The sequence below is a fragment of the Scyliorhinus torazame genome, chromosome 11 (assembly GCF_047496885.1).
Source record: "Scyliorhinus torazame isolate Kashiwa2021f chromosome 11, sScyTor2.1, whole genome shotgun sequence".
Lineage (NCBI taxonomy): Eukaryota > Metazoa > Chordata > Chondrichthyes > Carcharhiniformes > Scyliorhinidae > Scyliorhinus > Scyliorhinus torazame.
The window spans coordinates 142860804-142881468 of record NC_092717.1 but is presented as its reverse complement, the minus strand read 5'-3'; the positions used below and the strand labels follow the sequence as shown (position 1 = coordinate 142881468).

The 20665-nt window shown below is 48.0% G+C and overlaps 1 protein-coding gene across 4 annotated transcripts in view; it reads right to left on the bottom strand.

Annotated features, from left to right (window-relative positions):
* ccdc178 (coiled-coil domain containing 178) overlaps nucleotides 1-20665 on the bottom strand; it is a 564802-nt gene that overhangs the window by 373652 nt on the left and 170485 nt on the right. For all 4 annotated transcript variants that reach the window (XM_072467843.1, XM_072467841.1, XM_072467840.1 and 1 more), the window contains one exon: nucleotides 16813-16958. In XM_072467843.1, coding sequence (XP_072323944.1) covers nucleotides 16813-16958 — 146 coding nt within the window. The remainder of the gene's footprint in view (nucleotides 1-16812; nucleotides 16959-20665) is intronic.

Below are 20665 nucleotides of genomic sequence, written 5' to 3'. Positions count from 1 at the left end.
TCTGCTCTACCAGTCGTGCCAAGTTAAGCTTATGCAAGGTTCCCCAGTTCCTGGCCACCTGGATCCCTAAATACCGGAAATCCCTTGTTACCCTCCTCAATGGTAAATCATCTATTCCCCTGCCCTGTTCCCCGGGGTGCATCACAAACAGTTCACTCTTCCCCATATTCAATTTATATCCTGAAAATTCTCCAAACTCCCTGAGTGTCTGCATTATCTCAGGCATAACCTCCACTGGGTCCGCGACATACAACAACAAATCATCCGCGTGTAATGACACCCGATGCTCTTCTCCTCCTCTAAGTACCCCCCTCCACTTCCTAGAGCCCCTCAGCGCTATGGCCAGTGGCTCAATTGCCAACGCAAACAGTAACGGGGACAGGGGACATCCCTGTCTTGTACCCCTATATAGTCGGAAGTGGTCAGATCGTTGCCTATTTGTAATCACACTTGCCACCGGGGCCCTGTACAGGAGATGAACCCATCTAATGAACCCCTCTCCAAATCCAAATCTCCTCAGTACTTCCCACAGGTAGTCCCACTCCACTCCAACTTCTCCTCTTCAATAAATGTCCACGCCTCTTCTGCCGTCTCGAAGTAGTGGTGTTTACCCTGGTGTGTAACCCACAGTCTTGCCGGTTGCAACATTCCGAACTTCACTTTCCTCTTGTGGAGCACCGTCTTGGCCCGATTAAAACTCGCCCTCCTTCTCGCCACCTCCGCACTCCAATCCTGATACACGCGGATCACCGCGTTCTCCCACCTGCTGCTCCATGTCTTTTTCGCCCATCTCAGGACCATCTCCCTGTCCTTGTAGCGGTGGAACCTCACCACTATTGCTCCAGGTATTTCTCCTGCCTTTGGTCTTCTCACGAGGACTCGATACGCTCCCTCCACTTCCAGGGGGCCCGTCGGGGCCTCAGCTCCCATTAAGGTATGGAGCATCGTGCTCACATATGCCTCAACGTCCGCTCCCTCTGCCCCTTCGGGAAGACCCAAGATTCTTAAGTTCTTCCTCCTCAAGCTATTTTCCAGGGCTTCCAGTCTCTCCATACGAGGTGCCTCCTGTCTCCGTCTTCCCCACCAAGCCCTGTACCTCGTCCTCATTTTCGGCAGCTTTTGCCTTCACTCCATGGAGCTCCATCTCTTGGGTCTTCTGCGCCTCCTTTAACCCCTCAATCGCCTGCAGCATCGGCGCCAGCACCTCCTTCTTGAGCTCCTCCACACATCGCCGGAGGAACTCCTGCTGTTCCAGGCCCCATACCAACTGGCCTCCCTCCGCCGCCATCTTGCTTCTCACTTCCCTTCTTTGCCGCTGCTCCAGAGGATCCTCCGCAATCTGGCCACTATTATCTCTTCTGTCAATTCACACCCGGGGGGACTCCCTTCTATGTCGCCTCACAGTGGGTTTAGCCTTCGAAAATTGCCGTTGGGGCTCCCGATAAGAGCCCAAAAGTCCGTTAAAACGGGAGGTGCCGAAACGTGTGACTTAGCTGGTCATCGCCGCACCCGGAAGTCTCCACAAGTAGCAAACTTAAAACCAAAACATCTTTTTTTTTAAATTTAGAGTACCCAATTATTTTCTTTTCCAATTAAGGGTCAATTTAGCGTGTCCAATCCACCTAACCTGCACATCTTTGGGTTGTGGGGATGAAACCCGCGCAGTCATGAGGAGAATGTGAAAAGTCCACATGGACAGTGACCCTGGCTGGGATTCGAACCTGGGTCCTCAGCGCCGCAGGCAGCAGTGCTAACCACTGTGCCACCTGCCGCCCTAAACCCAAAACATCTTTAAATGTTTTCGATAGTATTCAACTTGTATTTTGCCTATTATGTCAAGACTGAATTGCTACTTCTGAGCAACATGAATAAAAATGGCCAAAAGACAGATCATACTTAAAATCTGCTGAGACATTAAAAGGGACAAAATTTGTCTTTAGTGGTAGTGTGAAACACGTAATAGTGAATCAGCTTCCCATTGAAGAACAACAAATTTAGGAGTAAACTTTTTTGGGTGGTAGGTATTCCGGTTGTGGCATGTAGGTGGAGGTTGCATGTTTGGTGGCTCCTGCCTGAGTTGTCGTTTATGGCCGTTTTAGCCCAGTTTTTGGCATAGATTTGTTTGTAAGGTGCTGTGGGAAGGTTTAGGGCATTTATAGAATGTGAAAAACTGGCAAGAAGAACCCAGGGAAGAAGACAGCAAACGAAAGTCCACCGCCGACTGGGCCGAGGGGTGCAGCAGGAGTAAAGATTGTGGGAGAGAGCCTGTCAGGGGGGGCCATGCCAATCATGGTAGAGACGATGATGGAAGTGATGGCTGACAATTTTGAATGGCTGTTTTTGAAATATTTCAACAAGCATCAGTAGGGGATGATGGCCTCGCTTAAGGCGGGGGCAGGAGAGATTCCCGGTGAGAGAGGAGTTGATGAGAATTTCAACAACGGTGCGGGAGAAAATGAAGGGGATGGAGGAGGCCTTGTCACGGCATAGTGACCATCTCACCTCGGTGGATGAGGAGCTGTGGAGGGTGGCAGAGATTAACAGAGGTGTCACGTGAGAGTCCCTTTAAGAAAAGTGTGTTTTATCAAATGGCTGCAGTGATGTCATTGTGTGGGTGGAGCTGGAATGTGATTCTGTCTTTTACTTTCATTTTGAGCTGTAGCTGCTGTGTGATTCTGTCTTTTACTCGTGTGTGTCTTAGTTTCATTTTCAGTTGGAGAGCTGCATTCAAACCAAGGAGGTGTATTTTGGCCTTTCTCTCTACATGCTAAAGAATGTCTCCAGATCACTTGATGATTTCAAAGTAATGCCTGTTTCTGTAGAGATTTCAAACCTGCTGTCTTTGTTAAAAAGGGTCTTTTGACTTAGGAAAGTTATTAAGGGTTATCTATAGAGTATTGTATTTGGGAATGTATCAGTGTTGGTAGTTGATAAGATGTTTACTGTATGTTTATAAAATGTTAACTGGATTCATAAAATAAACATTGTTTTGTTTTAAAAATACTTTAGATCTCTGTTGCATCACACCTGTAAAGTGAGCCTTTGTGCTCCCCATAATCAAAATCTATTAAAAGTTGTGGGTCAGGTGAACTCCATGATATACTTTGGTGTTCTCTAAACCCTGGCCCATAACAGAGGGCTGAGTGCCAAGGTTGAAGACCTGGAGAACAAGTCGCAAAGACATAATCTGAGGATTGTGGGTGTGCCCGAAAGGGTGGAGGGCCAGAGGCCTATGATAACGAAGCTAATGGGGGAGGGAGAGGAACCCTCCCAGTACTAGCACCAGCTGAAACAGAGGATGAATGAGCTACTGAAGGCGGTGATTGTCTGTTTCCATAATTTCGAGGTGAAGTGGAGAGTGCTGAAATGGGCGAGGCAGAGGTGCGAAGTGGAGTGTTTTTTTCTTTCTTTATTCATTCATGAGATGTGGGCATTGCTAGCTCAGCCGACATTTATTGCCCATCCCTGAGGGCATTTATGAGTCAACCACATGTTGTGGGCCTGGAATTGCATGTAGGCCAGACGAGGTAAAGAGGACAGATTTCCTTCCCTGAAGGACATCAGTGAACCAGATGGGTTTTTACAGCAATTGACAATGGTTTCATGGACATCATTAGACTTTTAATTCCAAATTTTTTATTGAATTCAAATTCCACCATCTGCCATGATGGGATTCGAATCCGGGTCCCCAGAGCATTACCCTGGGTCACTGGATTACTAGTCCAGCGACAATATCTTGATGATGCGGAGCTGGCAAGGAGGCGAGCGGCCTTTGGAGGCGGCGCTGCACAAAGGCAACGTGCGATTTGGTGTAGTCTACCTGGTGAAGTTGAGGGTCATGTACAAGGGCAGAGACTATTATTTTGAGACGGTGGTGGAGGCAGAGGCATTTATGAATGCAGAGCAGAAGGCCTGGGGCTGGACTGAATTTGGACTTTTGGCAGTTTTTGGCTGAGCTTTTGTTTCTTTTACTTTTTCTCTTCTTTTTTTTCTCTTTTTTGCTGTTTTAGAGTTGGGTTCTTTTTCTTGTATGCATGTTATGGATAACTTGGTTTTGGTGATCTTGTTTTTTTTGATGTAATGGGGTTTGGAGGGGTGAGGGGGCTCCGGCCGGTGCTATCGCGCTAGCAAACATTATGTTGGCGAGTGAACAGGAGCGGGGTGGAGAGAGGGGCCGCGGCTGTTGGAACCCGTATGGACAGTTTTGATGGGCCTGCGAGGTGTGAATGGTGGGAGGATGGGGTCGATACTGGGTGAAGTGTTTTTGAGAGGAAGTGACAAAGAAGTTATTGGGGGTGGGGAAGTGGAGTGGCAATGACTAGGGTCGGGGCAGGGTCCTGCTCACGAGGCGGGACCTGGAAGGATGGTCATGGCGGGTAGAGCAGGATTCTTCGTCGGGCGATGGCAAAATCAGGAAATGCGATTGGGCGGAGAATAGCTTCCGACTCCAACATCGCGGCAGACGTCGGTTTGACACCAAATCATGATTTTCCGTTACCTCGGAGTTTAAACGCCCTTTTCATCTCATCACTGCTCGAGCAGTTCACATGTAGACGCATGGCTCATTGTACCGGGTCTCATCTTGTGTTGGGGGCCTCCACATTGCCATCATCAGCCACCTCATGAGAGGGCACCTTTTGACCTCGAGGAACCATCACTCCAGCCACTGGTCTCCCTCGAATATGGCTGGGACCTGAGAGCGTCTGAGAATGTAGCTGTCCTGGATTGTCCCTGGGAAACGGGCACACACCTGAATTATGCGCATGGCGAGGTCACAGATGATCTGCTTGTTGAGGAGGTGGAATCCCTTGTAGTCACTAAGGGCACCCCATGCCGCCATGGGGAACACAGAGCCATGTACATGCAGTCTATGAGACCCTACACTTGGGCAAGCCAGCATGTAGGTGAAGCCCATGGCACTGGTGCCCCGGCTCACCTGGTCCCGGTCACAGTTTATTTTTTAAAATAAATTTAGAGTACCTAATTTCTTTTCCAATTAAGGGGCAATTTAGCGTGGCCAATCCACCTACCCTCCACATCTTTGGGTTGTGGAGGTGAGACCCAACCAGACACGGGGAGAATGTGCAAACTCCACACAGACAGGCAGTGCTACCACTGTGCCATGGTGCCGCCCCAAGGTCCCGGTCAAAGTTGATGTGCTGGTGAGCCCTTGCAAATAGCGCATCTGTCACCTCCTTTATGCACTCATGTGTGGCAGACTAGGAGATACCGCATAGGTCACCCGTGCAACCCTGAAAAGAACCACTGGTATAAAGGTTTAGCGTGGTTATAACTTTCAGAGCCACAGATAATGGGTGACCACCCAGTCCATGTAGTACCAACCCCTACATCATCTGGCACAAGTGGTCCACCATCCCTTGGGACAAAAGCAGACGTCTCCAGCACTGGATCTCTGACATCTGGAGGTGTGATGCTATCCTCCGTTAGACCCGTTGCCACTTGTGTCTCCGCCAAACCACATCCATGTATAGCCTTGCACCTAGTAAATCAGTGGGCTCTGACACCCCTTCCTCTGCAGGGCACTGGCCCTGTCCACATGCAGCTGCATGTTGACATTGTTGCTGTTGGTTCACTGCTAGCAATAGGGAAGGGCAATAAATGCTGGCCTAACCAGTGACGCCCATATCCCGTAAATCATTAAAAAAAAAAATAGCACTGCCAGCTCGACTGGCTCCATGATTATCTCAATCCAAAAATTGAAAGAAAGGAAACAGAAAAGTGAGCATCCAGGGTCCTGACAATGCCCTGACCCATAGCCCTCTCAAGACATGGGCCATCCACTCATTCCGCATTCATCTATATGAGCATCTTGCCAAAGAACTTCACTCCCTTCTCTCTCACACAATGGCATTGTCCCCATACTAGCCTCTCCAAACTCCACCTGACAATTGGGCATCTACCTTGAATAGCTGTGGTGGGCTACTTACCCCAAAATGGAGAGGACTGAGGGCACATGAGTGCATTGACCTGACCTGTGTGCTGACTTCCCAGGTGTATGAAATGTGCCACCAAACTTGTTGTGTAAGGGCTGACTGATGAGGTCAGTATTATTTGCCCCTTGCACTGTGGGCTAAATCTGTGTTGTTAGGAAAACAAAGGTAGTTTTAAGGTATTTACATTTTTATTGGTGAACATTAATATAGTTTTAAGTGGGTTTAATTTAATGTTTCTGTGCCTGGAAGGGTAAAACCTATTGTTAGATTCATACCGGACAAAGGTCTTTGTAAGTTTGGAAGTTGGTTAAGTTCCAACCGTGTTCTATTGTGCTTAGAGAGGTGCTATGGCACGAAGAATAAATAAACCAGCAATGCTTGCTTAGCAACTGAGCCTAGTAAGGTAGAGAAGCATTCAAGTTTTAGTTTAGCTAATTTAATTGTAGTTGAAGATAGGTAGTGAGTGAGAAGGCAGCTCTCACAGCTCTGCTAGAAGCAGTTGCCTCTAGAAGGCTAGAGAGGAATCATCTCTCAGCTTTGCCAGAAGAAAATCTGTACCATGGAGTAATGGTTAATGAAACCAAGTGCAGGGATTTGAAGGTCAGCTAGTTAAGGAAACTGGAGTAATGAAGAAAAGTGTCCAAGACTTCTGGAGTTAAGAGAACAGAGACAAGGGATTCCATGAAAATGGGGCTATGTCCCCACACCCGTCGGAAAACGGGCGCGAATCACTTCATACTTCTTTCGAAAAGTCCGAAGTGATTCTACGGAGTTCAGGGGGATAGCAGGGCCCTGGCGTGCTCCCGGCAGCTGCTGCTGCCGATACGGGCCCTGCACTTCCGGCCTGTTGCAGATTTTCTCCTTGGTTCAATTGCTCTGTTTTATTACCTTTGCTCTCGAGTCGGCAGGTATCTTTATGATACCGCCACAAGGTTCAAGTCCGAGTAATGATCAATAACCCAATGCACCGATTAGTAAGATTCAAATCAAAGCACATTTATTATACACAGTAATCGCTCCTCAAGCACAAATTCTACGTCTAAGCTACTTCTACAACTAACAGCCTATACTTAACTTCGGACTGGCCCAACAGATCAGGGGAACAAATGGCCTTTCGTTCGGGTTCTGAGTCTGCGGGATTCGAAGTTGGTACGGATTGGTAGCTAGGAGCGCATATCTTGTAGCGAGCGTTGAATTAAGACTTACTTCTGTCGGGAGTCATTGCACCGGTCACGGTCAATGTTGGTTCGTGTTGCTGGGTGACTCGGGCAGGACGCAGAGGTGAAGAGAGAGCGATTTGAACTTGGGGCTCAACTCTTATAGTCCCCAGGGGTTTCCCACCTTTCGGGGCGGACCCTGTACCTGGTCCCAAGTGATTGGACTTTGTCCCAATCGCTTGGTTCGATTTTCTCCAATACTGGAGCGGTTCCCTGATCGATGGGCGGTCTTGAGGTGCTCGTTCACCTCCTTTGTGTTGGCTCCTGCTGGCGCCGAGGAGTCTGGCTTTGCTTTGTGTGTCCAAAATGTTACTTATTGTTCCCGGGGATTACTCATCAGTATGCAGATGGCTGCTTTGTTATGCTGATGGTCGCTGGTATCGATGTTGTCTGGCCTTTGCAGAGGTAAATACACAGCAAACCTGCAGCTGCTGGTTTCTGTCTATGTTGGCTGACTTTCCCATCAGCCTTTGCCGTTCGCCATTTTAAATCAGGAGCTGGCCAATTTAGGTGGCTACAGGCCACGGGTCCACTCATGCGCGCGCCGGCCATTTTCGCGCCGGACCCCGTGCAACATGGCGGAGCCGTACAGCGGGCCAGCGCGGAAGAAGATAGGCCGCCCCCCCCCCAGAATGCACGCACCCACTGATTGGTTGCCCCCGATCGTGGGCATGGCCATCATGGAGGCGCCCCCCCCCCCCCGGAGTCTGATCCCCCGCCCCCCCCCACCAGGACGGCGCCCGCAGCCACGACGCCAAGGTCCCACCGGGTGAAACCACATGGGAACCACACCGGCAGGACTCGGCGGGACTCGGTCGGTTGATCGCGGAGAATCGCAGCGGGCGCCTCTTTCAACGGCCCCCGACCGGCACTGCGTTGACCGCGCGCGGACGGCTGGTGGCGACTCTTCAGTCCATGGAGAACCGCATCCCGGAGCCGCAGGTCTGAGACCCCATTCTTCGCCCCCGCGCCGAGGCGCGATTTCAGCGCGGAGAATCCCGGTCAAGTTATTGTTTAGAAGAATTCAAGGAAGAGTAAACAAGTGTACTGAGTTAAAGAGACGATTGCATTAGCTAGATTTAAAGTGGGACATCAGACTTCAGATTTAGATGAAATATTTGAAGTCATTTTAATGCAGTCTGGGAATTGAGAGTTAAAACAATCGTGAAGTTTAGACAGTCATCAAGTCAAGGAAATTCTCTTAAAAGGGATTGGTGTAAAGTCCTGGACTGGATTCACTGTTAAAAATGAAGTGGAAGCTTTGTTTAAAAGTGTAATTTGGAAAATCTGGTCTGGATTTCTGAATGCATACCACAAAGGGAAAGCATAATTATGAGAGAAGATTTTAAAGCATGGTTTCAGGAGTGGAGTTCGGAAACCCTCACATGACAATCATTTGGGGGGATTCTGGGGAGACATCCACAAATATTCACTTGGAGTTCAGAGTGTAGACTGTATTTGTCCACCGTCATCTTGTGTTATAAAAGGGATTTTGAGCCCATTGCAAATTGATATTAATTTTGTAATCCATGGTAATCTTAAAACATATGTGTAATGGTTAAACTAAGGGGGGGGGGGTGAAAGAGTATTGAATTATAATCCAATTTTTATAATGTTTAATAAATGTATTTTCTTGTTGTTAAAATTAATTAATGTTCCTGTGACTCTGTTCCTCCACATCTTAATAAAAAAATTAAAGTTATGGTCTTTCGAACCAGGGTTCCATTCCGGGATCTTCCTGTGCAGTTATAACATCAACTGGGATCGCAACTGGAGGGGTGTGTGTAAGCCATGGAGTTCAATGCTTGGGGGCTCAGCTCACAAAGGCTTAGCTAGTGGGTGCCAATCAATGACAGTCTTTGCAGTGATAATACCTATACTTCTATTCCAGAAACTGAAATAGAGACATAGAATCCTAGATGTTTACAGCATGGAAACAGGCCCTTCGGCCCAGCTTGTCCAGGCCGCCCAGTTTCTATCACTAAGTTAGGCCCACTTGTCCGCATATGGCCCGATTATCCCTCTATACCCACCCTGCCCATGTAACTGTCTAAATGTTTTTTAAAGGAAAAAATTGTACCCGCCTCTACCACTGCCTCTGGCAGCTCGTTCCAGATGCTCACCACCCTCTGTGTGAAACAAATTCCCCTCTGGTCTCTTTTGTTCTCTCCCCTCTCACCTGAAACCTATGCCCTCTAGTTCTAGACTCCTCTACCTTTGGGAAAAGATGTTGACGATCTACCTTATCTATGCTCCTCATTATTTTGTAGACTTCTATAAGATCACCCCTAAGCCTTCTACGCTCCAGGGAAAAAAGTCTCTGCCTAACCAGCCTCTCGTTATAACTCAGACCATCAAGTCCTGGTCGCATCCATAATTCTCTTCTGCACTCTTTCTAGTTTAACAATATCCTAGACGTCCCAACTCCTGTATTCAATATTCTGACTAATAAAACATAGCATGCTGAATGCCTCCTTCATCACCCTGTCCACCTGCGACTCCATATTCAAGGAGGTATGAACCTGTACCCCGAGATCTCTTTGTCTGTAACTCTCCCCAACTCCCTCCCATTAATTGATTAGGTCCTGCCCTGATTTGAACTACCAAAATCTGAATACCTGTCGCCTTTTGCCTGCCTTGTTTTCTTGATTATCCTTCTGCTCAGTTTTTTCCCAGTCTTCTTCCTTCACTTATGCTGTCCACATTGTTTCTCACAGGAAAGGGAGCTTCTACTTTTGATTCCATCTGTGGGGCAGAATCGTTCTCCCAGTTTTCCTGGGCTTTCTTTTCCTCGGGTTTTTCTTAGTCCTGTCCTTATCCAACAGGCACCGATCAAATGCAGGGAGTAGATGCCGATGGGGCTAGAGAAATTATCAATGGCTGGAGATCACGCTGTGGCACCGCAAGCTCACTGCCAGCATCCATGGCACTGCCTAGGGAGGGTGAATGAGCCCTCAGCGCTGCTCCTTCGTTTGCTATTCAGCACTTCTGACGAAGTCGAATCCCTGTGCATCATAATACTGACTAAGTGAGCATAATTAACTCATTAAGGGCCAGGCGTGTGATTTGGGAAGTGGCTTCCTCCTGTGACCGGTGAGGCTTGCGTGAGTTCTTTCAAGACTCCAATTTGCACTCTGCTTCATCCTTAGATTTCACTTTTATTCCCCTTCTCTCATGGGTTGAGGATCAAACAAGCCTCCCATCTTGAGCAGCCAGCCACCCATGATTACACCCCTGACAGCTTGGACTCCATGACCAGTGGCACTGTACATCCACACAGCTCATGCCCTGAAGCAGCCTGAGAATGGGGGATCAATGCCCATGCACTCCACCCTGAGGCCACACAGTCGCCTTCTGTGCTGGCCCTGGGAATTTTCTCCCTCCCACCCACTTCCAGCTTCTACTCCAGAAAGACAATCCTTCCAACGAAACATCACTTAAACCCCAGCAAGGGGACACGAGAAGCACTAACTCCACATCAGGCGCCAGACCACTTGGAGAAATAGAAGTCCACAATATTGATGGCCTATGAGCAGCAAACCACACTACCCCCCCCCCCCCCCCCCCCCCAGCCCCCATCAGCGAAGGCTCAAACACTACCCCAGTCCCGGTCCAAGGAATGACTCAGCTGGTTCCCCATCTCCTCCCCGGTGCCCCCTCCACATTCAACTCCCTGGTGCGTAAAGGCAACCTGCACACTGACATTCCCTTCAGAGGTGCCAGGTTCATGTTTTTAATGGAGCTGTTGTAAAACGTGCCGATGTGAAGGGATATTCAAGAGAGGGTGGGGATATCGGTGGGGCGACTTGCAAATTAGATGCTAATATATTTAAATGAAGTTCCCTACCTTCCTGGGCATAACAGGCGAGGGACGTGGAAAATCGGGAAACGCGATCTCGTCGGTTAGAATTTGGTTTTCTGTGGGATTTTGCGCCTGCATCGTCTTTTACGCTGGTCAATAATGTGGGCTCAAAATTCCACGCAGGGGCCAGAATTTCCCGTCAGCGTAAATGCAGGATGCAAATGTCCCCTTCCTCTTCAATGGCGGGCCAGGTTTCCTACCATTCAACACTGGAAATGTCACAACATTAGCAGTCATTATCTGACCCATGCACCAGAATCATGCCCATACATCAAAAGCTTCCACAGTAGCGTGATGTCAGAACGCCACAATGTACGACTGGGGTGGACGCCTCTTGGAGGGGAGTACACTCAAGCTGGTATAGCACCCACCGAACGTCTACACGTCTTCGGGTGGGTGTACGGGCAGAGTCGCAGGCAGCTTATACAGCTGCTTGAAGGGCCTGTGAAGGTAAACCCAGGACATCGATTTCAGTGCAGGGATGAAAGGCACAGGCTTCAGTTCAGACGGGAAGGTCGGAACCCGGGCTTCACTGCAGGGGTGAAGGGTGGGAAGCCTGGGATACAGACTTCAATGTGGTTAGGGGTGTGGTTTGATAGTCAGCACGGACTGAAGGTGACATGCAATTGAGGTAAGGGTGGGCATAAGGAGGCAGGGTGAAGGCAGGGAATTGCAAATAGAAACCTATGTCAAAGATGATCATTCTGCTGCAGCTGAGACTGTTTAGTTTGAGCTCAATTGACATGTTTGGAATCAGACTGGACACACAATTATGCCCACTTAAGCAGCACTTATGTATGAGAGTGTTAATGATTGCTGCTCAGCATTTAACCCTTGGTGCACAGACTTCAAAATAAAATGACTGCTTTGGTGTGGCTGTACCATTGCCAGACTGGGCAAATGATAATATCCCTTTAAAAAGGTAGCCATGGCACAGTGCCCAAGGATAGCGCTCCTAATCATCCACTCTATGCTGCAGTGGAGTGCCTATTGACACGTGGCTCCTATTAGCAAAGCTGAGTGCAAGGCCTTGGAGTGAAAGTTAGGATAATGCCTGCACCTCAGATGAGAGCTCAGGCTTCAGTCCAGTGGCCAAAGCTAGCACCATTCACTCATGGGGTGTGGAGTGGGAGTGGTATGGGGTCTTGCCCAACCACCATATGAATGAAGGACTGGGCATCAATGTTGTGGCCAGTACATGAGTCAATGGGCTTTGAGAGGTAGATGATGAATGGAGAAAGAGTGGTCTTTAGCAGACAGATACTTACCATTAAGTCTCTCTTTGATATGGCAGTGAAAGGACCATCAGAAACTTAGGGCCTGGTGATCTCACTGTCATTCTTCATAGGCAGGAGAGAAGAAGTAGACGATGTTAACAGCAGGGCCTGGCTCACCAAAGTGAGGAGCAGAACTTTCAGGGGGAAAGGGTGGCGGGGCCTTCTCCACATGCATAAGATAACCCCCAGAGAGCCAGGTCATTCGTAGGTGCCTCACTAGACCCAGGGTCTACAATCTGCGCTTGACATACCTGAAGATGTCCGCGAACCAGTATCGTTGAAGACTACACGTGTCCAGGGAACTGGTTGGTCACATTTGCCACCTGCTGCAGGATTTGGCACCACAGGGATGGGAGGACACCCACTGCCAGTATCGCTGGAAATGACAGCGGCATTCAATATTTACACCAGTGGATCCTTCCAGGGCACCACGTGACTTCTGCGGGATTTTGTCAGCCTCCGTACACAAGTACAACCAGAATGTCATGGACCCAATCTTCGTCAAAACACACAACTTTGTTAATTTCAAGCGAGATCAGGCAAGCCAGGATGCTTGCGCACATCTCTGGTTTTCTAGAGGTGCAGGGTGCCATCGATCACACTCACATGGCACTTAGAGTTCCGTGGTATCAAACTGTAAACTATGTGAACCCATCGTCCAGGTATGTGCTCGATTCCCAGGGTAAATGACCAATTCCTACATTCTGAGCCTTTCTCATTTCCATGACATGTTTCAAGGTCCACAGATGATGCAGGGTTGGCTCCTGCAGTAGAAACAAGACACAATGAGGCTTGTGCTGTGACTCGCACTTTGATTGAGCAAAACATAGGGATGCTGAAGATGAGATTCTGGTGCCTGGACCGGTCTTGTGGAACTCTGCAATACAATCCCCGCAGGATCTTGCATCGTTGTTGCCTGCTGCACCCTGTGATTCCTGCCGATGCAACAGGGGGAGGAACTGCCTGAGTTGGAGATTGAGGAGCAGCACATCTCCTGTGATGAGGAGAACATTGAAGGGGGGTGAGGCTGAGGTGGTCTTCGAGGGCAAGAATGTCGGCCATGAGGACATGCGATGTCCAGATGAGGCAGGCGAGCTTGTGAGGTATTCATTGCCACTAGATTATGATGAGGATATCATAACATGTGAAAATAACCTGTTATCTTCACATGGCATCTATGAGCATTGTACTGCCATCTGACTGATGGTAGCACCATACTCTCTGTGATACAGATCCTGTCATGGAGACGCAACAGGTGCCCATAGTTCCTACATTGCAAGAGGATGGTTACATGTTGCAATGGGGACATTGCACAGAGCTTACGTGAATGTATGACTCTTGGCTGGCTGATGGCAGCTCGCATGCTCTCAATGACCAGGGTCGTATCATGACAATGCAGCGGGAAAAGTTTAACTTCTCCTGATCCCATGGCATCCATCGTGAGCTGAACCCTTGAGAACCATGGTGTCACCGCAGACTGAAGCTGATGGCTTGGGGGGCTAGGTTGCACAAAGCACAAGGAAGAAGCCCTGGACTGAGCACATTGCCTTTATCCTGTGCAGAAATCAAATTTTAAAAGGGTAAAATTAGTGAGAGTTTATTTACGGAAGTGAATATTAGGTACAAGTGATTAATACCCGTGCCCATGCTGTGCAACTACAACTTCTTCACCTTCCTTATTCTGCAGCTACATCTTGGTGCGTTCTCACCAGGTGGCAGCAACCTGCTAACTGCTGCATCCTGTTGTATGTGATGACCTCGGTGGGCATCCTCTGGAGGGCTGCGACATGGGTGGCCCCGCCTGCTTTCAACGTCATGCTGCGTAGCAGTGCCACCCCCCTGTCATCACAGCAACAGGGGATTTGGATGGACGGGAGACTCCCAGAGTCCCTTTGGTGGATGGTGTGCACCAGCTGATCCTCCTTCCTGTGGGTTCTTAAGGGCCTGTGGTTGTCTTCTCAAGACAGAGGGACAGCTGCAGTTACTCACCCCACCACCACCGGCATAAATGCTGGTGGACATTAGCAAATGCTTCAGCCATGGAGTGCAGCTCCTACAGCCATGCAGGGCAGAAATCTTGGACCAAGGTATCTCCTGCAGCTGCCACTCTACCGGTGTTGACCTCGGTGCATTGTCCTGTCAACACAATCACCTCAGACTGAAGGTGGATGCATTCCTCCATTGAACCTTGCTGAGGTGTGTAGCAGAATCCCGTCCTAATTTTCCTTACCTGGTCTTTGGAACTCGAGCAACTGAGGCATGACTAAGCACAGAGGCCTGCTGTGGATCAGACATTGTGATATGCTTGCCAGATTGTGACCCCAAAGCTTCTCTAGAATTAAGTCCCACCAAGATGTGTGTCCCTACAATAGTGGAGGGTGTGGGAGAAAGCTGTAACAAGTCTTCAATGTCCGGGTCAGTGCATACCCCTTCTGTGCTGCTGTCAGAGCTGCACTTGAGGTCCTGGCTCATTAACCCCTCAGCTGCTTTCTCAATATGCCTGAAAAGTAAAGGGAACGTCATTAGTGAATGACAGAGGCCTGGGAAACAGGAGACATCACTTTCAGTAATCTGATAGATACTGCAGTGCTCGATCCTCACTTGGTTGAGCATCGTCACATCAGCATAGTGTTATGGGTCAGGGTTTAGCGAATCCCAAAATGTATCATGGAGTTCGTCTGACCCACAACTTTTAATAGGTAGTGGTATGGGGAGCACACGGCTCACTCTACAAGAATGGTACAGCAGAAATGGACCCATATGTTTTAAAACAAAACAATGTATATTCTATGAACTCAAGTTAACCATTTTAAAACAAACAGTGAATATCTAAGCAACCATTAATTCAAAGATAACCCCAAAGAATACAACACTAAGTAATCCTTTAAGCTGTCCTTTTAACATCCAAAAGACTTAACACACCTGTAAACAGGAGCACATTAGGTTCACATTCACTATTGAGAACATTTATAATTCTGAATTCACCAAATGATCCAGAGATAGTCTTTGGATGGCAGAGAACAACAGGGCAGCTCTTTGTTTAACTTCAACTGCAGCTCACTGGAATCAATGTGTGGAATCCGTGCCTGCAAATGTTTTTGACTAAGAGCCGCACAATAGGGTGCAAAAAGCAACCATTGCTGTCGACGGGTTAAACGCCGCATTCCCTGCCCCAAATCTAACTTTGCCAATTTCTGGGACAATTCTGCCCAATGAATATGACTTGGTCAATGTCAACCAAATCTTGTGAATTCCAATAGGCATTGTAACCCACGTGCTTTCTGGGCCCATATCTCGAATGGCTTTTTGTTTAGGATTTACAGCTAATGAGCAAGGTAAAAGGATTTAGTCTCCTGTGCTCAAAAATAAATGACAGAATATTGTCATTTCCCCACCGCTTGACAGTAATCTGGTCATTTTCTTTGCATTTCAGGATTGGAAGTGTGGATATTAAAATAAAACACTAAGGTTGAAAATATTAAGAATAATGTTACTTTAAATTCTTTCTGCAAGGCAATAGAGAGTCTACTTTGTCTTTTGCATTTAAATGGTGCCTTAAGTGTCCGGGTGTAATATATCACAAAATATAAAGAACCAAAAAACAATATTAAGCACCAAATTTTCTGGACCCAAATTATTAGTACGCACACTTAACTTTAACTTGGCCAACACATTTTCAGCCCACCTCTGGGTTTGCTGACCTTACATGGAGAGTGGGAGAAATGATGCTTCCACTCTGTCAAGGGGAGATATTTAATCAAAGGGATCTCAATGTGAGTTACATGAGCTCACCAGCACTTGGACTTTTAAGGCTGCAGCCAGAGAAATGGTGAAGAGACCTGGGAAGGCTGCTCCTCGGGACTTTTACTGTTGACTGGAGGTTCTGACAGATGTGGGCCTTCAGTAAGGTGAGGTCTGCAAAGGACGGGAGAAAGAGGGCAACCTCTCCAACCAAGTAGGCATAGATTGAAGTGACCAAGGCTGCCAACACTAACCTTGAGGGCACCCAGAAGATCTAGGACCCCTACTTGTCTTTATTTCTCTCCTACAGAAATCCAGATATGGACAGGATGTGTCAGTTGGGATGCTTACCCGCTGTCAATTTTAAGTGTTATAACTCCCTGCATACAAGCAAACCTGCTTCCCCTTGCCTGGAAAAACTCCCCACTAAGTTTCCATTTAATGACATTCATCACTTTTGCATTCATATGCACAGACAGAATCCAAAAAATTGGATTGAAAATAGGTATAGGCTCTGTTATATATATTTTATCGGTAAATAATCTATGGAATTATACAGTTTTGAGTGACTATTCATGATTTAGTGTGCCGGCTTAATTTAAACTTAATGTATTGATTAGAAATTAAGAGTACTTTCCTTTCACTGCAACTTAATTGGGAATTAAGAATTAACACAAGCTTCCTTTTGGACATTGACAATATGAAAAATTAGATAGCATTACAATTCTGAAATAATCAATGAGTGCTTGATAATTTCTTACTGTAGTTCCGCAATGTTATTTTTGTATTTTTCAATCTCTTTCGATAGCCTAGTTCTTAAGGTTTGCTTCTGTAAAAATATTTCCTGTATAGTCTCAATGTGCCTGAGGGTGTCTTTAAGCTGATTGGAGCTGTCCAAATATTCTTTCTGCAATAAAGTAACAAAAATGATCAGCATTAATATATCGGTATAATAAGCAACACAACATTCTTGCATGACAGATGGAGAATTTTATGATCCAATACTAGAAATGAGATGTGGCACTCTTTACATAAGAAAATGCAGGATTACTCTGACATTGTGAAGGAACTACTGGACTTTTCTTCATTTGTGAATAGAAAACTGAAACAGGGCTTGGTTCAATGTCTTTAAAATGCTGAGAGATATAAACAATGTAAATGAAAATGGGTTATGGGCAGGCTGTGCGTAGGGGGCATTAAACTGATCAAACTTGAAGAGAGACAAGAAGTTCCAAAAAACTTTCTTGCTCCACAAGCTAGTGGATATGTGGAGTAGAGAACCACAATGGCAGTTGAAGTTGAAGCAACCAACTGCTTTAAAACAAATCTGTGAAATTCTTTACCGCAGAGGGCTGTAGAGGTTGGGTCGTGAAGTATATTAAGGCTGAGATAGACAGATTATTAATCAGTAATGGAATCAAGTGTTATGGAGATAAGATGGGAAAGTGGAGTGATGATTATTGTATCAGATCCATCATGATCTTATAGAATGGCAGAGAAGACTCGATGGGATGAATGGCCCTTACACATTATGGTCTTAAGGTCTTCAATCTATTTAGATATCTTGGGCGCGATTCTCTGGGAGAATCGCCTGGCACGCCATTTTTCCCCGCGACGCCGGTCCGACGCCCTCCCGCGATTCACCCAAGCGGCGAGAACGGCCCTGTAGAGTTCTGCGCAGCACAGGCCGGAAAATCTCCCGGGACACCCAAAATGGCGATTCTCCGCTACACCCACTATTCTCCGGCCCGGACGGGCCAAGCGGCCTGCCCAAAATGACGGCTTCCCGCCGGCGCCATCCACACCTGATCGCTGCCGGCGGGAAAAATGCGGGAACGCTGGGGGGGGGGGGGGGGGGGGGGGGGGGGGGGCGGCCTGTGGGAGGGCGAGGGGGGTTCTTTCACCGGGGTAGGACTCAAAAGGGGTCTGGCCCGCGATCGGTGCCCAACGATCGGCGAGCCCGCCTCTCTGAAAGAGGACCTCCTTTCCTCCGCGCCCTGCAAGATCCATCCAACATCTTCTTGCGGGGCGGCCTCGGGGAGGACGGCAACCATGCATGCGTGGGTTGGCGCCGGCTAGCGCCGGCCAACCCGCACATGCGGCGCCAATGCCCGGCGCGCGCTGATGACGCTGCTTTCGCGACACGCCCCCCCCTGAGTTTCTCGCGGCCCCGATCCTAGTCCATTTTCGGGCCCTGAATCGGTCGAGATCAGAGCCGTTTCGCGCCGTCATGAACCTCGACGGCGTTCACGAGGGCGTGGGCACTTAGTCGCGGGAGCAGAGAATCGCGCCCCTTATTTCCGGTGATAGCTTTGCACTAAGAGAAAAAATGTTGAAAGGACAGAATGAGGGTAATTGTAACTTGCAGGAAATTTGGGTTGGTTGAAAACCACAACTTTAAAAAAAAATTCAAACCCGATGCCAACCTGTCTCAATGTCTAGTTTCTGGTCTCAAGAAATACATTGGTGGATAACAGCTTTCAGGAGGCTGCATCCCTCCATTTCTACATTTTAACTTTTTTTAACCTATTTAGCTGAGTTTCCCAAGGCTTAGGAAACTGAAAAGATAAAGGGTGCAAGAAGGGCCAGATGCATAAAATGAGTACGATACTGATGTGAATACGAAAGGAGGAGTTTTTCCCCAGGAACAAACTTACCTGCAATCCAGTTTCACATTCAGCAACTACACCACTTTTTCAATTTCACCCCCTCCATCTACCCTTCCCCAACATCCCAGTACTCCCCAGCAAGTGCACCTGACCCTGCCCCCAGACCTCTCTAACCCGGTCTCTTTCACTGCCAACTCTCCCTTAGATCAATTGAGTCCCCACCTAGTCATATTGCTCTTAACCCCAACCAACTGTACTCTCTCACCACAGCATCTCTCCTCCCTTAATTGATTAGTAATTAAGGCTAAGAATGGTATTAATGGTGGCACATAAAGAGATTAGAATGTCTGAATGGCAGTGTGTCAAAGAGGGAACAGATGGCCCAAGCCCCCTTAGTGAAAGTCCCCTTGGGACATGGGCCATTTACCCCATTTATATTCCTTTTGTCTTTCTGTCCATGACATCTCCGTCAATCTCCACCTATTGCTGGCTCCCTATCCAGCCCCACCGCTCCAACCCCCACCCCCCAACAACAGTATAAATCTGACCCTATATCCAGTTCTCTTTAGCTTTGACAAAAAGTCATCCAGACTCGAAACGTTAGCTCCCTTCTCTTTCCACAGATGCTGTCAGACCTGCTGAGATTGTCCAGTATCTTCTGTTGTCGTTTCAGATTCCAGCATCCTCAGTAATTTCCTTTTATCTTTAAGGTTATTTTAGTAATTGTCTTGAAAAGATACAAAAAGAATAAACACGTGCAAAGGACTAAAATGGGCTAAAGGCATGGAATAAATATTATAAAAGTTCAGGACGGGGACTTCCGGTGGCGGCCATGGAGGGGTAGGTCACACATTTGATAGCTCCCGCCTGTAACGGGTTTTTGGACTTTTCCCCCCGTTTTTTATTTTATTTTATGGGATAAAGCAGTGAAGAGTGAGACAGTAAGGAGAAATCCCCCTCCGGTGAATGGAGAATTGGACCAGAAGTGGCCGTGTGAGACGACAAAGTCCTATAAGGGAAACGCAAGCAGAGCTGGTAACACAGGACAGCATGGTGGAGGGCAAGGGCTGCGGAGAGACGGCACAGTGGTCGACGGAGCAGCTGGTGAAGTTTTTCGAGGATTGCTTCGCCAAGCTGAAGGACACGCTGGACCCAATTAAGGTTTCGATTGATCAAGTGGTTCAGAATCAGGAAACCCACGGGAGAGCAATCCAGGAGGTCGAACAAAAGTTGTCCCAGTACGAGGAGTATATAACCGTGCTGGAAAGCAAGGTGGGGATGATGAATGACCATCAGAAAAGAATGCAGGAGAAGCTGGAGGACCTGGAGAATAGGTCCAGGAGGCAGAATCTCAGAATTGTTGGCCTCCTTGAAGGCAGTGAGGGATCGGATGCGAGGGCCTATGTGACGGACACGTTGGAGAAGTTTTATTTATTTATTTTTTTATAATAAATTTAGTGTACCCAATTAATTTTTTCCAATTAAGGGGCAATTTAGCGTGGCCAATCCACCTAACCTACACATCTTTGGGTTGTGGGGGTGAAACCCACGCAACACGGGGAGAATGTGCAAACTCCAAACGGACAGTGACCCAGAGCCGGGATCGAACCTGGGACCTTGGTGCCGTGAGGCAGCAGGGCTAACCCACTGCGCCACCGTGCTGCCCCATGTTGGAGAAGTCGATGGGGGCTGGGGCGTTCCCTTGCCCCTGGAATTAGACAGAGCGCACAGAGCCCTCGCGAGGAAGCCCAGAACGAACAAACCGTCGAGGGCCATGGTAGTTTTCACCGTTTCATGGACAAGGAACACGTTTTGCGGTGGGCCAAGAAAGAATGGAGCAGCAAGTGGGAGAACTGTGAGTTGCGCATTTTTCAGGACCTGGGAGCGGATTTGGCCAAGAGGCGAGCTGGGTTCAATCCCTCAAACCTGACCGACTGGAACTCGATCCGCAGGCCTCGGAGGCGGAATAAATTTTTTCGCACTGGCTCCGCTGCTTCAAGGCATA